Below are 23404 nucleotides of genomic sequence, written 5' to 3' on the forward strand. Positions count from 1 at the left end.
ATGGCAGGCAGCCGGCCGGACGCGCACGACCACCCGTCCGAGAACGGCTTCACGCCGCTGGAGCGCGCGGCGCCCCGGCTGCTGCCGCACATCGACGGCTGCGTGCTGCCGTCTCTGGGGGGCTTCGGGAAGCACCAGAAGCAGCTCGTGCTCCTGACCTGGATACCGGCTTTGTTCATCGGCTTCAGTCAGTTTTCGGATTATTTTCTCCTGGCGCAACCCAATGGCACGTGCGTGCAGCCCCTGGGTAACGACAGCAACTGGACCGTGTCATCTCTGCCCGTCACGGTCCCCCCCAGCGGCGCGCACGCGCTGCAAGCCAAAGAAAACGGCACCGGAGAGGAGTACGGCGACGGCAGCGGACCGCTGTGCGCGTGCAAGGAGTGGAGGCTCGAGCTGCAGACGGGACTCAGCCAGAATGTGGTTACCAAGGTAACGATTCACAGAGCTACTGTACAGAACATACACTGTGTTCCCCGTCACCATCATCATCCTCACCATCCCGTGCCTTCATCACGGTTTCCAGTCAGCAGCCGGACTGAGGAGCGTGAAGCGCACGTGCAAACACAGCTGAGTGACAGGTCGCCCACTGACCTCCATCTGAGAGGGATGCACGCGCGCGCGCGCGTTGTTGCTGGCTGATATATTGCGTTTTATAGCTAAATTATTCATGGTGATGTCATTAATCACTGCAAGACTCTTATATACGTCATAAAATATCACTGAGGACAGAATAAAGACATCTGCGTCACTTTAAATGAAACAAAAAACTAACTTAAAACTACAATATAACCTATAACAGACTGAGTGAATTAATGTAGATATGTTGGCATAAATAAATAAACAAACAAACAGCAAATCCGTCATTTTTAATCTCATAGAAAACCTCTAGCAGTGCAGCAGGAGCAGATAAGATCAGAGCATCTTTGAAGTGCAGGGACTGCAGGAGTCCTCCTGCATTTCTGCTGCAGGGAGGAGATTTTTTTCCAAATATCAGAGGAGTGCAGACACGGATCTGATGCCATTCAGTGCAAAAATCTGAAAAAAGATAGAAGGTGAACAGGATGGTGTGTTAAACAACTAAATGTTTGCCCTCCAATCATTTCATAAGTGCCCTCAAAGCGCTACATTTTGGAGTTTCTAGAAACCAAATGCACAACATTTATGACGAAGAAAGGATTGAAGGGAATTTTTAGCATTTTAAAAATATCTCTAAGCAGCAAATCCTTCCTTTTATTTTAAACTGGTGAAATATGTGGATATCTTTAGGCTTCTCTGTATTTATTTATTTGAAAATGCATATTGCATACATATATATATATATATATATATATATATATATATATATATATATATATATATATATATATATATATATATATATATATAAAAATGCAATGTTAATTAGTATTTTTTCCCTTTTTTAGCATTGTGACCTCAGCTGCTTTGTTTTCTGTTCTCTTTCTGTCTCTCTTCTATCCTCTCCGGTCCGGTCCAGCAGCATAAACTCTTTAAGACTAACAATTATCCAAAACAAATAGAAAAATAAAATAAGAATAAAGAAATACAAGGGGATCATTATATCTATAAAAGCAGCAGAACACAGCATCCAGAACATCAGTCTGCTTGCTTAAATGCTGGACAAGACAATTTATAAAATAAAAAGAAAACACTGTGGCATCAGAAATTGAAAGGAAAAGAGGTTGATCTGAAAAGAGAGGCTCCTGAGGTTCACTTGACCCCTTCATGGGTCAACCCTGCATGCAGATGTGTGAAATACAAACTTTTCTGACCAAAATATTTCACTTGAATTTAATGAAGAGAGCAGAAATGTGTAAATGTTCTGCTGTGCCAGCGTGAATAATGTCTGTGTCTAATAGTCTGTGGATGATACACGCACGCTGGCTGAACTCTCCACGTGTGCAGCTGTGGCCAGTTCATCACCAACATAAAAAAGGCAAAACCCATAACTGCCTCCCCTCCTTCCTCCTCTCAGTTCTCCTGCACAGCTGGAGGCTCTGCAGGGAGCTGTGTAAATTATGGTTAAACACCAGTGATATTTTCACACTGGGCTAAACGGGTCCACCAGCCAGGCTCCTTTCTGCAACGTTCAAGGTTGTGCACAGATAGAGAACATGTCGTGCTTCCGCATGCGTCCGTGGCAACGTTCCAGATGCTGAGAGCTGCAGCGATGTGTTCACTGACCCATGGGCTCAGAGGAGAGAGTAGAAAACTATCGATTCCTGCTTGTATAGACACGCTCACACATTCCAGCTCACGCTGCTTTCTCTCTCTCTCACACACACACACACACACACACAAGGTTATATTTACTTTGAAGATGTAGATTCCAGTATTTCATACTTCATTCATCGGGCACACGTTGAGTCAGAAAGCGGAGAATTCCTCACCTCTTTTTGTTTCTTTGCAGCCTACATGTTGAAAGTGTTTCAGCTCCTGATGTTTAATTCCTTTTCATGTTGGCGTGTGTGTGGCTTACGCTGAAAAGTTACCAGATGCTGATCTCCCTTCTCGTTTTATCCGTTGTAGTGGAACCTGGTGTGTGACTCGGCCTGGAAGGTTCACATCGCCAAGTTCTCCCTGCTGGTGGGCTCCATATTCGGCTACCTGGTGATGGGTGTCATGGCCGACTGGTAAGCTGCTTCCTCCTTTTCTGTTTTGCTGCTTTTTCCGGATTTTCTTCATTTTATATCATTTAACACGCAAACAAACCCTTAAACTGTTGTAAATATCAACCCTGTGTTTTAAATACCTCCCATGCACACACAGTTATTACTGACATTTGGTGCATTTCCATTTAATCCTTCCCTCTGGTGCAGTTTCAGGTTTTCTGCTGTGTTTAAAACGTTTTTTTCTTGCTTTTTGTTCCCATTTCAGCTCATTTAAACGATGCTAAAAGAGGCTGAATCTGTTAGACCAGATAAACAGAAGTTCACATTCTCTTCATTATCCTGTGGTATCAGTTGAAGATAGTAGCTGGCATTAGGGATGTCATGATTACAGATTTTCCACAATTACTGTAAAAAACACACAATTTTAATTGTTTTTTTTTAAAGATTTTTAAGATTTGAATTATTAAGATTATTATGTGTTAATTTTCCAATGCTATAAAGGTGTAAAATCACATGAAAACTCCTTATAAGTCTTTAAGTTTTAATCAGGGCTGTCAAAATGAATTAATCTGTAAAATAAAAGTATTGTCTTTTTCTTTCTCTAAACTCATAGACATAGACAGAAGTTATTACTCATTAAAAATCCAATTTTGCCGTTAGCGCTGAGACTTTTGGCACGTTGCTGTTTCGACACAGCAGTGAACCAAATCCACCAAAAACCACTTAATCCTCCTCATTTATGAACATTCTGGCAGTTTTTAAGCCTTACATTTAGAGGATGCAGCAGGACCCTCCTAATGTATAAAATAACTTATTGTTCTGCGCACAAGTTGAGATAATCTGCTGTTACATGATCTTTAAGTGATGATATCAAAGAATGGGATACCCTGGTTGTGTGTTTAAATTACTGAGATGAGAGTATGATTGTTTTTGTACTAACCCCAGCACCTCATTTTACAACCAAATATGAAACTACATTACATGTAAATTCCTCAGTTTCCACCTGAAACAGGTTTTTATGCATGAAAGACTTGTGTTGGGCTATTTTTACTGGACCCTGCTGATATAACAGGAGTGTTTTTGTTGCAGTGCCATCTGCTACTGGTGAGAAACACAAACTGCAACTGGTCAGAAATAAGTCTTTACTGAATCTGAACCTGACTGATGTTATCTATTGTTCACATTTCCAGAATCAGAGCTTTCCAATGGTGTATAACTTGTAAAGGAAACTTAGCAAAACATATTTACTTGTCACGTTTGCGGCTGGAACCAACATGTCAAGGCCTTCGTATTCGTCCTGGATGATCCAGTCACAGGAGGACTGTCGCAAATTCCCTGAAATAAACATGAAACTCTTATATAAATAATCCGACCAACATTGTGGCACCCCTGTCTACTATTTTTTGATTTGCGTTTAGAAAACATGAATAAGAAAAGAAAGATGGAAACAGTAGAAATTGCAAAAAAAAAAAAAAAAAATCTGCTAATGCATAAAAAAGTTTATAAGCTTGCTTTAGGTGGTTTTCGCCTTTTCTGAAGGACATTTTACTTGATAAAAACCTGCATGACCTGGAAAAAAAAAAAAGAGTTGCTCACCAGTTACGTAAGTTTGGTCTGAACTGGAAACACTGACATCTTCCCAGTTATATTATCCCAGATATTCCCAAAGATGGACGTTGTTCCTAAAGTAGTTCTGTTTTCTACTGAAACCTTCTTCAGTTTCTCTGAAGGTAAAGATTTAGTTGAAGCTACTTCTTCCACTGAATGACTAAAGACGAACCGTATCAGCTGAGTTCGTTCACTTCGCTGCTTTTAGGAAGGATCGCTTCCCAGATTTGCTTTTCTGGTGAAAAAAGGTGTTTGTTGAAGAATTTTAAAGCAGCCACCTCTGTGTGATTTGTCCTTCAACGTGGCCGAGGACACATTTGCTTGTGCATTATACATGTATTTAATCTATTCTACATGAGGGTCAGATCACCAAGGAGGTGCGCTGGCTCCTAAAAGTTTGCATTTGATCTCATCTGGCCACGACAACCACTGAATTTACTGTGGTCACGTCTGCAGCCTTTGGCCAACCTGAGCTGTATCGTGGGAAAAAAAAATCCCTGCATTGTGTGTCGGATCAGAAACAATGGAAGCTATGTAAAGAAACATGCAGGCCTCAGCTCTGACCTGACCCAACGACCTCCCGACCCGTTTAAAAACAGGAGGTCCACAGAGTTGGAAGGAAACAATGAAGCAGATGATCTCTGTCATTCGATTTACACACTTTTCTTCTTCTCTGTCTGTTCCAAAGGTTTGGCCGACACCCGGTGTTGATTCTCTCGGTGCTTTTCATGCTGGTGTTCGGTCTGACTGTTGCCTTCTCTGTAAATGTCACCATGTTCAGCACCTTGCGTTTCTTTGAGGGTTTCTGCTTGGCGGGCCTCGCTCTTTCCCTCTACGTGCTCAGTAAGTACAAGCTTTCACCTCCTCACGCCTACCCGCAGCTCTCCCCTGCATCTCCTCTCTGTCCTCTACTCCTCGCTTTTGATGCTTTTTCCGCTCGAGTTACTTTTTGCTGATGGCTTTCTTGTATTTCTTTGGTTTGTCATTCTTCTGTTTGTATCTCACTTTCTATCCTCAGGTTAGTGATAAAAAAGATTAATCTAAAATCTCTCAATTACTGAAAGTTCAATATCCTGTGTTTTATAACGCCTGGAAAGGAACGGAGGATATCACAAGCTGTCTGGAGTTTTGGGATCATTGTGTGGTCATAAATGCCCACCAACACCGTGCTGGACCCCCTATATTCATCAGAACTGCCTTAATTCTTGGTGTGAGAGATTCAACAAGGTGTTGGAAAGGTTCCTCAGAGATTTTGCTCCATGTTGACATGAATCATCACACAGCTGCTGCAGATTTGTTGGCTACACATCCCGAAGGTGCTCTGCTGGATGTAGATCTGGTGACTGTGGAGGCCGTTGGAGGATAGTGAACTCATCGTCATGGTGGAGATGATGTGAGCTTTGTGACATGGTGCATCATCCTGCTGGAAGTTTCCATCAGAAGATGCTACACTGTGCTCAGAAAGGGATGGACATGGTCAGCAGCAGGACTCAGGTTGGCTGTGGAGGTTAAACCATAAAGAGACCAAAGTAGGACCAGAAAATCTCCACAGCACCATCTAACTGAAAGTATACTTGCTGTTTGCATATCCAGCCTGCTGTATTGTGAGTGTGACGGTTCACATACGGTTCAACTGGGGGGAATATTAGAGATACAGTTGCCAAATTTGTATTTGGTTCATTTTGAGATCATTGACAGAAAATAATGACACCTTCAAATGAAGCACACTGTGTCTGGTTTTCCACTATTAATCCTCATACTTTACATGACATTGGTCCCAACGCTGCCCCCAGAGGTGACTCCCATGTTGCAGAGTCTGAATCCTTGGCTTATTTTCTCAGGACGAGCACAAAGACTGCTTCAACCAAACACAAAATACATCCAGCAGCCATGGTACTTCACATACAAGTACTTAAAAGCAAGCTTGAGCTGCTGATCCATGGCAGGATGGAACCAATGCCTTCATGTTTCCAGCAAATTCTGAGTCTCCCATCTGAACGTGGAGCAATGGAGACTCATCAGACCAGATTTTCATCGAGGCTGTCACAGATGCTTGCAGATCTTCTGCCAGTGAACTGATTAATACACCATTTGTTTCAGTCGTATCTGTATCAGCTGTTTTATAAAGATGTATTTATTGGTACAGTAACGGACACATAAAGCCTAGAAATAAATAAAACAAAGTTGTGTATTTTCCTAGGAGATGTGGTAGGATACAGTCAGAAAGTGATATGGAAGGAATATCCTGAAGGGAAGTCAAAATGCCCCGAATGAGCTGATGAGTAGAAATACTTAGATGTTTTTATCCCTGTTGAACGGCCGTTTGCAGCTGCATTAGTTGCTAGGGACAGTCGTGCTCTGTGACGGCACCGGCATGCTAAAAGGCTGCAGAGAACACTCTTATGTCACACATATTGTCCCACACACACACTCAGAATTTCTTTTTGAAAGGAAATTCTGAGGGAAAACAGTGTAAAAGTGCTGATCTCCTGGATGCTTAGTGTTGGGTTTTCTCAGTGGGTCTCCGACCCTGAGGCTCTAAATAAAAACATCAGCCCAACTGCAGGAGCTTTTCCTCTTGATATCAGCAGAAGTGATAAGAAAAGAGGGGATTTTATCCAGAAGGTTTGTGGCTTAGATCAGCTTGGACTTGTTTTTCACTCTCCACATTATGCATTTCAGCCCCCCTTTCAGGGCTCAGTGGAGGAGTCACTGGCCACAGAGTTCAGACTGACACTAAACTGGCCAATAACGTTTTTATTTTCCAGAGAAACCCCCCCCCCCCCCCCCCCCCCCCCCCCCCCCCCATTCTCACCCTCTGTGGGCCTCTTCTCTCTTTTATGCCACAGTGAGATTAGTCATACATTATGCGTGAAGCTGGGGCGGAGGGGTGGGCTTTCCTCGCCTCACCAGGGGTCCCTGATACATCTCAAATGAACTGCTTCTGAAAACAAACAAACAAAATGGAGGCGGCAGAACTGTCTGCAGAGACTCCTGGGAATGAGATTTTATCTGTGATGTAAATACAGATAGATTAAAGACGGATGATAGTGGGTTTGGGTCAGCATTGGTCACCGCCAGAGAACCTGGGCAGAGGGGAGCGGGTTGTATACACGCCCGGAAACACACGTTACAGTAAGACAGGGACACTGCATGAAGGTTAGAGATTACAAAAACACTTAACATTTTTTAATGTTAAGTGTTTTTGTAATCCAACACTACAACAACAACGTTGTCCCAGTAGCTTTAATTGCATCTTTAACTTCAAGCAAAACTGACAAATTTTGAATAATTATTGAAACAAATAACGGTTTTAGTTACAACATTAAAACAACATTTTATTTACAATGAAAAATAAACTTTATTAGAAACATTTTCATTTGCAAAACATCTAAGGCGGATTTTTAAATACCATCGGCTTTAGTTTTGCAATAATATTTAATGCAAGCAGGTCAGGGTGAAAGTCATCATGGTCGGCTTTCTGATGTGGAAACATTTCATCCTCAATACAATCAGTCAATCTGTGGTTTAAAATATTCCACATGAACTTATTTTAAATGATAAAACATATTTTGCCCATAACAGGTTGATTTATTCAGCACCTTGACACCATTTAACCCTGTGCACCCAGGTATAACAATAATATTATTTCTATTTAATATTTGACCTTTGTATTGGACATTTTTCTGACCAGCCTTCTGCCTTTTTCTAACCATTTGCAGAACCATTAGAGGAAGCCATGTTGAAACTGACTTCTTATGGATCGCTTTTAAATGCAGAACATCAATAAATCTACCGGGAGGCAGAAAATGTGTTAAATGGTTCTGCTTGTATTCATGCGAGATGCCATCCGCCTCATTAGTTCAGTATAACGGCAACCACTGAAGCGGTGATCGTCGTAACTCGTGTTCTTGATCGTTGGGCATGTTTGTCTTGTTTTCACCGTTCCTATCCTTTAAAAGGAGAAGCTTCAGGTTACTTCAGGGATCCACGTGAAGTCATTAAAAAAAGAAAGAAAGTGGCTTTTTAACCTTTTGTTGAGATCGAGAGGAGCTCAGTCAAGCATGTTCGAGACTTTACTCCAGTTAGTTAAAGGTCCTTTTCTTTTAACGTCTACTGCCTTGTGGGTAAATTTAAGCTCAAGGGGCCACAAAAGCTCTGATTTCTTTATGTGTCAGGACTGGAGTTGCTGAACAAGAACCATGAACAGCATGTGAAATGAACTGATTTCAACATGACTCACCAGGATGTCCTGCGGTCTTTATGATGGAGACATAGACTGGGTTCCTGGGAGGAATCTAGGTCTGGGGAGGGTAACACCAGTCCTCGACGGCTGCAGTCCTGCAAATGTTAGGAGTTTCTCTGCTGCAACACACCTGACAAACATCAGCTTTAATTAGAAGTGCAAAGCTTGACATCAAACTCCGCCATAGTTTGCTAATTACCCATTGATTTGATTCAGGTGTGTTGCAGCAGGGAAACCCACAAGATCTGCAGGACATTAGTCCTCGAGGACTGGAGTTGCCCACCCCTGAGTTAGACCATGACAGCCAACTTGCTGGTTGTGTATTTTGCCAGACACATGTAGCAACAACACTAAAAAACACTCAACTCCTTACAGGAGCAGAAACAATGCAGGATTTGTCAGGAAGGGTCTTAATCATAACCACTTTCAACTGCTCCTCTGGGGCTTAACCCTGCATGTTTTTTATGTCTCCCTGCTCCAACACACCTGATTCAAATTAAATGGCTCTCCTCAACAGTTTTGAAGAGCATGCAGACCCATCAAGCTGATTCAGAAGCTGCAGTAATCATCAAATCCTGCAGGGCGGCGGCTTCAGAACCAGTTTTAAGCACTCCTGCTGTCGAAGCTTGCGTTAAGTAGCAGATTGTTCTGGATTTTGGAACCTAAATCTTACATTTTTAATCTATGTCCTCACTTGTGTCAGCTTTTTTTTTTGTTTTTTAATGTATTTTTAGATAGACTTGCTTGTAAACATTTAAATAACACAAAGCGGTTTTCATTTTTCCTGCACAACTTTAACTATTTTGGTTTGTTTGCTGGTCACCTGGTTAGCCTGCAAACATCACTTTAACAAATATAAGCAGTACAACAATATTTTGATTATTTTATTTTAAAAAAAAAAAAAAATACATATATATATATATATATGTATATATATATATATATATATATATATATATATATATATATATATATATATATATATGTATGTATATATATATATATATACAAGTAACTCAAGGCAATTTGCAGCGTCTTCATGCTGATGTAGATCCAACATGATTTTCTTCTTGTGTTTGCAGCTCTTTTCCTTTATGCATTTTCTCACACATTTTTAGTTTACAAAGAAAAATATCCATATTTTCTGGTAGTTATTTTGCATTTCACTTATTTGTGTGTTCACAGCTGAATACATTAACAACTTTGTGTGTTGTGTCTTTGCTGCTTATATGCCAGAACAGATTGTGTGCGAGCACTTTGAAGTGCAACAAAAAGGTGTTTGTGTGAGGTGTTGGCTGCGTGAGGGGAATGTGCATACAGTAGGAGGTGGTCTTTGAAGCGAATTAATGTTATGACAGTAGATAATAATGTCATTACCTGTTTACTGCACTAAGACATGAAGGAGGAGATGAAACTCACCTTGCAGAGAATCATTACCGCAAACTGAAACAGAGGACACTGAATGTTGCATCTCTTGTTTAACGTACTTTGCATTGTTTGCTAGTGGCGGGGTAAAGTGTCACACTGCAGGACGGAAACAGTCGATCCGTGGTTTGGCAGTGACACAGTGTTTTGTCAGACTGACTGCGATCCAGTACAATGGATTTAAAACAGCTAAAAAAAAGGCTGCAAGGTCAAAGTGTCGTTCTTCCACAGTGAGTAAATCCTGCAGAACGATGACATTTTGAGAGTTTTTAACATTAGGTGTGCACATCAGTAGGGGCGTTTGGTGATGTCTAAACATTGGTTATTGTTTTTTATGGTCTTAAAAGTGTCTTAGCTAATGAATAAGATAAATTTATACAGTCATTTTAAAGGACAGTAACAGTGTATGTGAGTGTTACTGACCTCTGGTGGTCAAGTGGTAGATAGCAGCTATCTCAAACACCATCCACCCACTAATCTAATGACCAGCTTCATCTTAAGGGAAGCTAAATTCCTGTCTATGAGAAAAGGTTGCGTGCCTCTCGGCTATTTCCCTTTGTCTGTTTGGGAAAAAAATCAGTATTTATGATTTTTTTTACTGTAGCATTCCTGAATTTTCTTTTGACTCTTTGTTTTTGCGTCTTATGTCGGCTCTAGCATTAGCTGATAGATATGATCCTGCATTTCGTACATATGAACCTTCAATTTCTTAAAAAAAAACCTCCACTTAGTCTTTCCTTATATCGCCCTCTGACCAGTTGCCTTTCTCAAAATGGGCACAAAAACCTAAAGGTTTCAATCAGAGGTCACAGCAATTCCTTTAGTAAAGTGAATAGATATCATTAAAAACTGATTTTAATTGTATAATCATTTTATTCACACTCCCCAAGTTATTAACAAAGTTATGGATTCTTTTAGTTTAAATTCATCTTTGACATGTCAGTAATAAGACTCCCATATAAGCAGGTCCGTAAGATCTGCCGTGGTCAGGATGTCACATCCTGAAGATCTGAGCAGAGATGTGGGAATGGAGCAACATCACATAGAAAAGGTCCAGCAGGAAAACACACAAAGAGTCAGAGGATCAGACAAGATGGGAGTTGGATCTCATTTGGATGGAGATAAAAGAAAACTTTATCCAAACTGGTCGCAGAGTTTACACACTGACATCCTGACTCAAACCTTCAGCAGTAAGAAATCATGAAAATATTTCAGGATTTTTACAGTTTATCTTCCACAGTTCATTTTAAGAGCTTACTGAATGAAATTACAGCTCTGGAATATTTATATTGAACTCATTGTGTTTGGAAAAGTTTTTAATATTTCGCACAAGATAACTTTGACTTTTGGATGAAGTCTAAAAAGGTAACAGTCTTGATTTAGGAAGGAACAAACTGAATTAATTTACTGCTGGTAACATTAAAAAAAAAGCATATCTACATGAAATAGCTGGATGTTTGAATTAATATTCCAATAATTTTAATTGGACAAATACATTTATTACGTACATATTTTTATTGGGATGTTTCTGATCATTTAAAGACTTTCCCTAGAAAAACATCTTTATCTGGCCCTTTAAACAAAATACAAAATGTAAAAAAAAATTCCTTCTTATTTCCAACAAAATAACCCCAAAACAACAAAAATATTATTTATATTTCCATATGTCACAAAATCATTGTAGTACAAAAGGGGGCAGAAGATTGCGTCCAACAGGGTTTTGAGCAAAGTTTTTACTACAAAGTGATGCAAAAGGTCTGGTGATACGATCAAATATTAAATATATTACATACGCCATTAAAAGGTTAAGATTATTTTTAAAAAGTAATTAGTACTTCTATGTACTTTTTTCTGTTGGTATCTAAACTTAACTGAAGATTAAACAATTATTTTGTCAACTATCAGGGATTCCACCTTAATTTATCTTCAGAAATGTGGTTAATATTAAAAAAAAAAGCCTATAACAATAACAGCAGTTATGACTGTTTCTTGCTTGTCTCAGGTATTTTTTGTTTTCAGTTCAGGTTTCAGTCGAGGAAACACATGACTTATTGGATTTAGGTCACGTGACTAAGCCTACAAGTCCAGCAGAGTGCTGTGTGTTTCTAAATTGGTTGCCTTTATGTAAGCATTATTATTGTGCTTCGCTCTGCCAAAGCAAAAAGGAGATGTGTACAGATGTTTACACCCATCACAGACGTAAACCCCCTCAAATTAAAGCTCAACACCAGCAATTTAATCCAAAAGTCATGCTTCACTTCAAACCCAATGAGCTGCAGCAGAGAGCCAAAACAAACCCATCTTAGAGCCGTTCTGTACAGTCGGAGCAGATGCTGAGGCGCAGCAGGGGCACGTAAAGCCTGTTAGACTGCTGAGTGGTAAACTGGCTGCAGCAGGAAGGAGGTCGCGCTGACAATTTAGAAAACAAGCATATAGTGTGTGCATGTGTTGTATTATGGATGAATTTGCAGTGCTTGTGTGTGGGTGTGTGTGTGTGTGTGTGTGTGTGTGTGTGCGCTGTGGCGGCAGCATTCTGTGTATCATCCTGTCTGAGCATCAGACATATTCTCCCACTTTCTGCTTCTAAATCCAGCATCTCTCAGGCTCGCTGCATTTTACCTCCATTTGCCTCACACCCATTCATCGCCTCCCTCCTCCTCCTCCTCCTCAGCTCCTCTCCCTCGTGCTGTACCATCTCATTTCCACCAGCTCTCTCACACACACATTTGATCATTTCCATGAGCTCATTTGAAATGTATCATCATTCTGTTATCTCTCTGCAGCACACAACACATAATAAACTCCACCGTCACCGTCAGAAGAAACTAGTGTGGTCTTCTTATGCTACTGTGCGTGTGTGTGTGTGTGTGTGGATGTGTTAAAATATGGCTACTGCATGCTTTCTGCAGAGACTTGTTATGTAGCACTTACCTAAGTGTCCTCTTGATGCATCTTGTGTTTTTTTTCTCCCTCTATTTCAGAACAGATTACCGCTCTAATCCCATCATGCAAACACGACTGCCCACTGCTCCTCTGCAAAATATTAAAAGATTAGGACAAATGCCATAAACACACATCTCCTACCATCTTAAACTGCTTCAGAGTCACAACACTCACCTTTTCTGTGCTGGAAAAGAAGCCTCTTTCCTGAAGAGGATACGGTTCAGTGAAATCAGGCTTTTTCCATCAAGAGCATCACTATAAACATGATAATGTCGCAATTAAATGATGTACTTTATCATTTTATTACAATTAGATGTTTAGTTTGTCTTCTATTATTACACATTAAGCTTGCTGCTCTTTTTTCTTTTATAAAAGACATCGTTTTTAATGCACAATACAACTAGCTTGTCCTTTGAACAGTTTGGTGAGTGTCGTTTGCATGTTTGCTCTTGTTTTCAGCTTTCTCAGCACACAAATAAACATCTAAATGTGATACAGTGTGCAAAGAAAATAACTGAAACTAAAGTGAAATGATTCAGCTGAGAAACGGCATTGTTTTATGTAATTCTGTGTTATGAAACATAGCTTCAGAATAATGTATTTCCCTCAGATCTTTATTTGCTAAATGGTTTATGTCATTTTAGATGTAAATGCAGTTTTAAAATGGAGATGCAAACGAGCAACAGTTACACAAGCTTGGATTAGCAAATGAAAAGATGACGTTGACAGATAATGAGGTCTTCAGCCTGACTGCTAAAGGAGGTCCCAGATAGTCTAAAAGATGCAAAATGCCTTTAATAAAAACTTTTTTTTGGTCCCAGCTTGACTCAAACTTGCCCCCAGGGACTGATTGAGATTTAAGCCTGATGGGAAATCCAGATCAAGGTTCTGGTTTGCAAACATGCTGCAGCAGAAGGTTGATTGCACATGAAGTAATGCAATTATATTGCCATATTAACTTAAAGATAAGATGATGTCATTAAATAAAAAACTTATTTTAAAAAGTTTCCATACGGAAGGACCCGTCCATGTGCACCGTCTGTGTGACCTGTACATGAAGGGGATCTTTACCTTTCTGGTTTATGTAGTTGGTACCTGAATGCTTCATTGGATGTGAGCATCGTAGACTGCACACTGCGAACATTTTGCCCTGACATGAGCATGATGAAAGCTGCAACCAGATCCTTGACCTTGAGCTCTGTAAAAGGCTCCTCTATGTGTTTTGGACCCAGGAAGATGGTGACCGTTCTGCATGACGGACAAAACCTGTCATGAAACAGAACGTTTTAGCAGTCTTATCTTCCCTCGTTGCTCAGGTGAAACTGTGTTAACGTGACTTTTCAGTGACCTTGTCATGTTTGTTGTTTGCACCTGAATGTAATTCTTCACTAAAGGCATGACAGCGGTTCTGGACGTGCAAAAGTTCTCCCTCCATTCAGGGTTTGTAACAACACAACACAAAGTTTTCACACCTGCACTTTCTCCAGATTACTCCTTATGAGTAACATTTACATCCAGCAGGTGAGGAAATGAAGGGATTAATGCACAGACCAACGAGCTGCCGTGATCTTTTAGCCCCAATGAACAGATGTGTGTATCCTGGCGGAGCGTTTATAAGTCCATTTACTGGCTGCAGTTGAATTTACTCCAGTAAATCAAGCTTAATCTTTGGCTCCGTTCTTGCTGCGTCTTGCAAGTGATGGCAAAGACAGTCAGCCTGGATGTGTGAATGTGTGTGTGTTCTGACCTGAGGGAGATGACTTCTGCTGACTCAGCAGGGTAGTAATTCTGTCACGCCGTGCCCTTTTCAAACCTTCAAAGCTTTTCTCATTCCTCCGGGTCTGTGAAGTCTTCTCTGAGGCAGCAACAGCTTTTCCATCATCTATTTTTTAAGTAGTCTCTTAAAAAAACATTTTCATCACAAGTTTCCAGAGTTTGCACTGATCTGATGTTGGTTGCTTGTTTCTGATGATCGATTCGAATCTCAAACATATCCAGACTTAAATTGGAGAAAAACAGAGAAAAGCAGAGGCTTCAAGAAAAAACTTATTAAGAGATCATCTAAAACATCATTTAATCTACAGAGCATGTTCTTCTGTTACTTTCAATAAAATCCAGTGATTAACGAAGCTGTTTATCAGTTAATCATTTGATCTCAACGTTTTATGAGGAGACAGTATCTACAGTTCCCTGATTGTGTCTCGGAGGCTTGTCACAGACAAGACTCGGTGGGGAATTTTAGCAGCTGTGGTGACATTTTAGTCAGCATATTTGTCGTCGTTTGAAGGCTTTTTGTGCAAATTATTCCCATGTAAATCTGCTGCACCATCATGTTTGCTGTTTATAACGGACATTTTTACACCAAAAGCAGCTCCAGCAATGGTTTTTATGGTTCAGATGGAAGAAGGACAGAACTCAGAGCCAATGAAGGGTGTAATTTAATGCAAAGCAAGTAGCAGAGAGCATGCAGTTTTAATTTTAATCTAATCAGCTGATGTTTGAGCATGCTGCACCACAGAGCAGCAGTGAACTCCACATTTACCAGTTCAGTCACAAGCAGACCTGTCTTATAAAATCACAAAAAGTTGCATTAACTGCAGAACAAGTCATGCTGCATGTTATCAGTCTGCACTTTTATAGCTTTGCACAGCATTTCACACTTTTAGCCAAACTATCTGGTACATTTTTAAACAGTATGGAATATTATGTAAAAATGTGTAAAATGACATCATTTACATGCATTGCTGTGATATATTAAATACATTTCTGGGTATTTTAACTAGCAGCTGTTTATGGATCCTGCTAAAAAACTGTGTGGATATCATTTCCTTTTATGAATGTTAGTCATAGTTTAACCAAGAAGGTTGTCGTAGCAAAGAGGGTTAAAAAAAAACAAAACAAAACACGATATTGTTTGTAACAGCATCTGTGACAACAAACCGTCTCCCTGCGCTGCTGTCTGCACGGAAATTCAGGATAAACTAGATGAAATGTCCCACATGCATCATTACACAGCTACACTGGTTGATGGTGTGGCTAAAAAGTTCTCTTACTGTTCTAAAGTGGAACCAGTTCTGAATGAGCTCTACCACCAGCACCTGGTAGTCAGGGGGGAGAGGGATCCGGACAAGTCGGGGGGATTTTCTGGGTAACTTCGGTTCTGTTATTTTATTTTGCCATGTTAAGAAGATTCCACTCTCACTGAGGTGGCTTTTGTTTCCAATAATTAGAATAATAATAATAATGATAATAATAATAACAACAATAATAATAAGTTTGTGAATATGAAGATGCTAAAGCTGCTATAAGAAAATACATTTCATAAGCTTTACGGGGTTTATTATATATTATCTCTGATAAAGTACATCCTCTCAGTCCAAATATAATAAACAAGTGGGAATATGATTAGAGGACGTTTCAGGTTAAATGATTCAGACCAAAATGTTGTGTTAGCTCTTCCCCGTCCAGTTCTCCATTTCTCTCTCTACTCTTTTTATTTCTTACATTCACCGTCAGGCGCCGCCACCGTTTTAACAAGTCTTGTGTTTCCTTAAATTCTGCTTTCGGTGCCTTTATCTAATGTTGGCACTGAATCCAAGCAGAGATAACATCTTCCATTCATCTCCTTGACGTGAAGATGAGTTTGGTTTGGTTTGGAAGCATCACCCCAGATAGTAATAAGTTCAAACACCTCCCACTCTTCACTGAAAACCTTCTCCTGACTCCGCCATGTCAAACAGCTGACCCAAAAACAGTCTGTGTACTACTGTCCCTGTCACGGGCACCGGTATATCCCATACAGGCTGCATGGCTGTTTACACTCCGGTCGCATTTGAAAGATCAGATACTGATTGGATTATATCCTGATGTGGCCCAAATCTGAAGTAGTTTTTGGTGTGTTTACACGGGCAAGAAAATATCCGATCCATGACAATCGAAGGCAAAGAGATGAGATATGGGCTTCTGCAACAGGGTCACATACTGGGTATTCCTCCCCATCATGATGCAAAACACCTCCCCTCTCTCCATCTGTCCTCATTTTCAGTGAGTTAACATGCTTAACATAACATTGCTTAACATGCTTTGCATAAAACACGCGACATAATGGATAATAACTGTTAGAGCTGTTCCTTTTCTGTAGCTTGTCCCATTGATTCCTAAACTGTTTCAGCACCAGATGTAAAGTTCATGTCTTTCTGTCTGCAGCAGCAGGCGGCTGTTCATCATCATCCACACAAACATGGACCGTGCTTCTCACTCTGATTTCATGCTGTTAGAAAACCAATAGTCCCTTTCCTCTGTGCTCACGCCCCAGGCGAGGTTAGCGACGGAACAACACACAGCAGAGTGTGTGTGTGTGTGTGATGGAGCTGTCAGCCATGTGTCATCAGTGATGAGCTTGACCATTAGATCTCCTCTTGTCTCCTCTTTGTCTTTAGTCTGCTTTTTGTTCTGTGAAGCTTTTTCAACTTTGCTTTCAGATGTAGAGTCAGAGGAGAAGCTGCTTGATGGAAAGAGGGGGAGGATGGAGGGGTGAGTGGGTAGAGGTGGGGAGGGGGGTGGGAGTTGGATTTACGGTGGGTGAGAGCCACTGATTTACGGTGGGTGAGAGCCACTTCAGAAGGGAAGAGGAGGGAGGAAGGAGGGGAGATAAGCTCATGGGGGGCAGTGAGATAATCAGCACAAGAAGAACCATTCTCCAACTCAGCTGGAACAAAAGGTCCTTGCCAGCATGTGTGTGTGTGTGTGTGTGTGTTGATGTTACAGAGTCAGTGAGATCAGACGCCTCCCCTGAGAGCTGGGGAGTGTTTTCATAGTGTGTTGTTGCCTTGGGACACATTTCCTTTGCAGAGGTGCTGCTGATTTTCTCTTGTCTGCATGTGTGACATCAGTGGAAACGAACTAAACACTCGTAAAGTTTCCTCAAACAGAAAGACAGCAAGCGATCCATCCAGGGGAAGATGGAGTCCATGTCAGCAGCAAGAGGCAGGGTACACCCCGGACAGGTCACCAGTCCAACACAGAGAGACTAAAAACCACGTACACTTTAGTGAGCCAGGCATAGAAAGAATTTTATACAGTGTGTCAAACTACACAATAACACAAAGTTACGTAATGCTCCTTTTATTGAATTTTCATAAACCTTCCAATAACATACAGAAATATGACTGCTTTCACATCAAGGGAAACATTGTAGGTGTCTTAGTTATTGTCCAACCTTTAAAATAGTTTCCTCTTACCTCTCCAATACTCAGAATCGGGGAAGTTGAAAGCACAGAATATATAAAAAGAACACAAGTTATGACAAGAAAAAAGTCTTACCAAAAAATAAAAGAAAGAGAAGCAAGAATAAACAAAACAGCATAGGGATACTCTTTTAACTAAAAGTTAACTCAAGCTATTTTACTGTTGTGTATGGTTCAAAGATGCAGGCATGACAGTACCAATCATACAAAGTAAAAAGCTTAAATGTCCAGAGATAAAACTGTAGGACCCTGCAGAGGATTATTGCTGACTACGCTTCATCCACTTCTCGAATGCTCCTGTTATATCCAAGTGTTGGTTCAGTTCTGGCGTTCGATTCGGGGAACCGGTTCGGTTTTTAACATTTCTTGCTGGACCCTTTAGACTCTGTATTCTTGATTTGTGCCTGTGAGCTTTTGTTAGTCATAAATGAATCGAGAGACGGAGCTTCACGTACGTTCTCTTTATTGCTTGAAAAACTTTTTTTTTTTTTTTTTTTACAACCAAACCAACATGCCTTCCTCTTGCGACCACACCAATGTGATGATGTAAAACCTCTTATGACCACCATATTAAACGGCTCAGTCTGATGGCTTGATCTGAACATTACAATGCCAATTGGCAAAGTGCAGGAAGACAAAAAAAACAACAGATTACCGAGAGGATTAATGTTTGATTCTGGCCCAGAAAAAGGTTTTCTACAACCTTTCCATCATCTCCAGCCAGTCTGCATCTCATCGCAGACATCAAAACGACATTCTGGTCCAGACAACTGCTGCTCGCTGGATATTTTCTCTTCTTTAGAACATTCTCTGTAAACCCTGGAGATGGTTGTGTGTGAAAATCCCAGTAGATCAGCAGTTTCTGAAGTACTCAGACCAACCACTTAAATCCCCTTTCTTCCTCATTCTGATGCCCACTCTGAACTCCACCATGTCTACACGACTAAATGCACGGCGCTCTGAGTGATCTCTGTCTGCTTGCACGGTGTTTATATACTAATGTGTTTGTGTGGCTGTAGGGACTTGTTGCAGACTTGATTTGCTGTGTGGATGTATCACATACTTTCTTCTGTCGAAGGTGGAAAACATGAAGCTTTAATCGGAAGAAACACCTTGTGCAAGTTCAGAGAAGCCAGAAAACATCCATAAAAAAAAAAAAAAAAAACGAAAACGTCAGCATTAAACTCCGTCTTTGAATTAATTTGAACCCTCTTAATGGATTTGCTTTCTAGTTTGATGCCAGTTTTTCTTCGCTTGCTTTAGTAAAAGCTGTGATGTCGCTGAGTAGGAGGCAGATGCAAACTTTCTTTCTGCTGGAAGAGGAAGAAGCAGATGGCCAGTTAAGGATTATGGATCAGAGTAATGTTCCTTCCTTGGTTTTTGGTACCTGCAGGGAGGATTTTTGGTGTCTGTTGCAGATTATTAAAGAGTTGGATGTTCTGTTAACTCTTCCTTCCCATCTTTCTCCAACAAAAATGTAATTTTCCTCACATCTAATCTTGTTCTTCTTTCCCCTTCTATACTACCCTCTCATTTTCTCATCTTTATTATCATTCCTCTTGTGATTCCACTGAACAGACAGACTTTTCACAGCCTTTTCAGGGAAAAGTCATTTATATTCAGCTCCTTCTCGTCCCGCTTTTCTTTCCTCATCCTTCTTTTCTTCTCCTCAATAAGTGACAGTACAGGTTGCTTTGTATGCCACTTCTCCCTCCCTCCACTTTCAAACACAATGATCACCTTCAAGAAGACCTTGCCATCTGCGCCAGGCCATCTGGACTGTACCATGTAGCAGGCAGTAGAGGAGAGGAAGGGAGCCCAGTCGGAGGGAAATAAAGAGAGAGAAGGAAACACTCAAGGAGCAGCTGAACCCCCTCGCTTCAACCTAGAGTCCATTTTAAGTTCATAAAGAGGCCTGGTGTTAAATCCGAGCCCTCTCAAGGGAAGGATTGGTAACATGAACCCTTGATAACACAGAGAGGAAATTCAATACTGGCCGAACCATTAAACAAACACATACATCACATCCTTTCAAGTCATCTGTTTGGCTAATATCATCTAAACACCTACAGTTTATAATCACATCTCTTCTGCTCTACCAACATAACAATCTATATTTTCCACAAAAAAAAAAAAAAAACCCTTCTTCTCTCTCCGTCTCTTTATTTAGGGATCGAGCTTTGTTTGCCAGGCTGGCGTTTCTCCATGACCATGGTGGCCAGCTTTCTGAAGGTGGGCGGGCAGCTACTGATGCCAGGGGTGGCTGCTCTTTGCCGTCATTGGCCAAACCGGGATGACTGGCAGGTGCTGCAGATAGTCATAATCAGCCCTTTCGTTCTGATGCTACCCTACGTCTGGTGAGTTCCACCCCCAGCATGTGGAGGGGGGGCAGATTCTTCTCACACTGAGCCAGGCGATGGCTTGTACAGTAACACACTGCGCTACACAGTACGAAGCACTCAGCCTAAACTTAGAAACAATACTCTCTTTCTTCTGCTGTTTTCTTCCTTTTTTTGCTTGCACTTACCCTTTGTCTGTTTCTCTGTGTCCTTCCTGTCCCTTTTTCTTTTTTTCCTTGCTCTATGCAGGATTTTCCCCGAATCGTTGCGCTGGTTGCTGGCCACCCAGCACTACAAGCGATCCAAAGCCATGATGCTGCGCATTGCCAGAAAGAACCAGGTTGACATGACAACAGAGCCCAGCGGAGTTCTTACAGGTGAGGATGGACTCTGGGAAAACAAAGATGAAAGCTCCCAAATTCATTTGGCTTTCCATTGCTCTCCTCACATCATTATGCAAATAATTTCAGCTCATCATCCACAGTTCATCATCCAAGCTGCCCCGTCCTGTATGATGAAATGAACTTGCAACAAATACCAAGACACTGACAGATGTACAGAGACTCAGAAGGCCTCAACATGTTTGCAATCACAACTTTTCAAACAGTTAACATGATGAAATGCAACAGCAATTACCTTTAGATCATCAATGAATTCAATTATTGCAAGATCCACAAAGTCAGACAGCAAAGGACCATTATTTTGCTGTTAGTAACTTCATCAGTTGCCCATTTATAGAAATTCTGCTAAATGCTGAAACCCCACTATGATATCTTTAAATGTTTTTACCATCCAATAAGAAGCTTCACAGCAAAAATAGTCATTTCTGTCCTCATAAAAGAAAAAAAAAGAGAGGTGAATCTATTGTTAAAATAGCTAGTTATTTCAGACTTTGGTGATTTTGTTCCCACCTTCCTTCCTCCCTGTGTGGGTGTTAAACTCATTGTTTCATTCTCCTTCGGTGGCTGAGCAGACGGAGAGATGATGTAAAGGCTAAAATGATGTCATATCAATCTAAAGGCACCACAACACTTTAGCTTCTCCGTGGTTAGAGGTCCCTTAGCCACCGGTTTCTCATTACCCTCTGAAAAGGAAAGGTCTCAAGGTGTACGTTTCGTGTTTCCTACCAGAGCTGGAGCAGGAGCTGCACAAGAAACCCCAGAGGACCTGCGTAGTGAAGATGATGAGCACCAGGAACCTGTGGAAAAACATTGTGGTGCTGTGTGTCAACTCGTAAGTGGGTTGTGTTCGCACAGTTCTTTTGCTGATCAAAGCCAACATCCATTATGTCGAGAGCATGAATTACACTTGAGCTTGTCCACAGACAGACGTGTGGAGGCGTAAACCTCCCCATCCCCGTGGCAGATGCACGTCTCAGGTTCCGCCTCACTGGCTGCTTTCTCATGTTGTGTTTATGTGTTGTTCGTGCAGTCTCACAGGGTATGGGATTCACCACTGCTTCTCCCGCAGTATGATGGACCCAGAGGCACAGCCCACAGCTTTGTGCCACGCTGACTATTACACCATGGCTGGCATTGCTGTGGCAACCTGCCTGGCGCTTTGTCCGGCAGTGGGGTTGATGGGTCGGCGTGGAGGGCTGCTCACCTTCATGATCATTACTGCTCTGGCATCACTGCTTCAACTGGGTCTCCTTAACTGTGAGTAATCATACAAGTAGTCAAGGACTGTTTGCAAGGTCGTACTCAGTCCATACAGCTCACGTATGATCTATTTGACCCAGTATAACAGTATATATACACAGTATATCAGTATAACAGGAGCATCCGCTCACTGTGCTCCTGACCTACATCTGCTGTGTGTAGTCATTATCTCAGACTCCAGTAGCAATCTGTTGTGATTCTCCTGAAGGGCTTTTTTTTAATGCTTCTTTTGAGTCAGCAATGTTCTGTCCTTAATGCTTAATGCTTTCTTTTACTCCCCAACACTCACACATGGAAATCCAGTGATTGGAAAGTACAGCCTTCGCCATGACACAGGTACATCTTTCATTTGCTTATTTATTATAGTAAAAAAATACTAATTCAATGTACTTCGATGCTAATCTAATGATTTCATACTAATTAATTTTCCTATGATTATACAACATTAGCTGCTTTTTGGGGTTCATGCTGGCACTTATGAAGCTAACGCATTGCTCTCATCTGAACAGTTCTACGAGATACTCTGAACAGGAAATTCTCTGTGGCCTTCTCCATCATCGGCATGTTCTCATCTCATGCTGTTAGCACGCTCAGCATCTTCTTTTGTGCTGAAATCACCCCTACTGTCATCAGGTGAGGCTGCATGGCCATAAACACTATACAATGGTTGAACATGTGTGTTTCTTGTACTATAAAGTAAATATTATTTTGCATGTTATATAAATTTTAGGTCAAAGGACTTGTGGTAAAGTTGCTAAATGGCTCCATCTTGTGGTGAAATTATGAGTTGCAGGTGTGACGCCTGGTTCCTTTAGAGTTCAGTTAAACTTCAGGGCGTCTGAGGAGCTGCTTTGTGACTAAATGTGGTTTTCTTCTGTGCAGGGGGGGTGGTCTGGGTCTTGTCCTGGCTAGTGCTGGTTTTGGCATGCTTACTGCACCCATCATGGAGCTCCACAACCAGAAGGGCTACTTCCTGCATCACGTGATCTTTGCTTGCTGCACTCTGCTCTGCATCATCTGCCTGCTGCTGCTGCCGGAGCCGAGGGGTCAGCCCCTGCCGGAGAGCCTGGCCGACGGAGAGACCTTCACCCGTCAGACCCTGCTCCACCCAGGAGAGCAGCACCTCCTTCTTGCCAAATGCGACAGGGACTACTCGCGTGTCCATGACACACCGTTACACCTCACAGCCACGGGGGGCGCTACAGTGGCAGCAGCCACCGCTCTGGCAGCGGTGCCTGCTTCCTACGCTCTTGCAACCGGTGGGGAGGTCATTGGAAATCGTGCCATAGCCAATGGGGTGTGA

At 41.5% G+C, this 23404-nt stretch overlaps 1 protein-coding gene across 1 annotated transcript; it reads left to right on the forward strand.

Annotated features, from left to right (window-relative positions):
- Window positions 1-23404, forward strand: slc22a23 (solute carrier family 22 member 23; the record flags this gene model as incomplete). Its single annotated transcript, XM_079244895.1, has 10 exons — window positions 1-432; window positions 2551-2654; window positions 4930-5084; window positions 20272-20458; window positions 20690-20817; window positions 21571-21673; window positions 21872-22098; window positions 22405-22437; window positions 22611-22734; window positions 22984-23404. The coding sequence occupies 10 exons, from the start codon at window positions 1-3 to the stop codon at window positions 23402-23404; spliced, it is 1914 nt and encodes a 637-aa protein (XP_079101021.1).

The sequence above is a fragment of the Telmatherina bonti genome, assembly GCF_933228915.1.
Source record: "Telmatherina bonti genome assembly, chromosome: 8".
NCBI lineage: Eukaryota > Metazoa > Chordata > Actinopteri > Atheriniformes > Telmatherinidae > Telmatherina > Telmatherina bonti.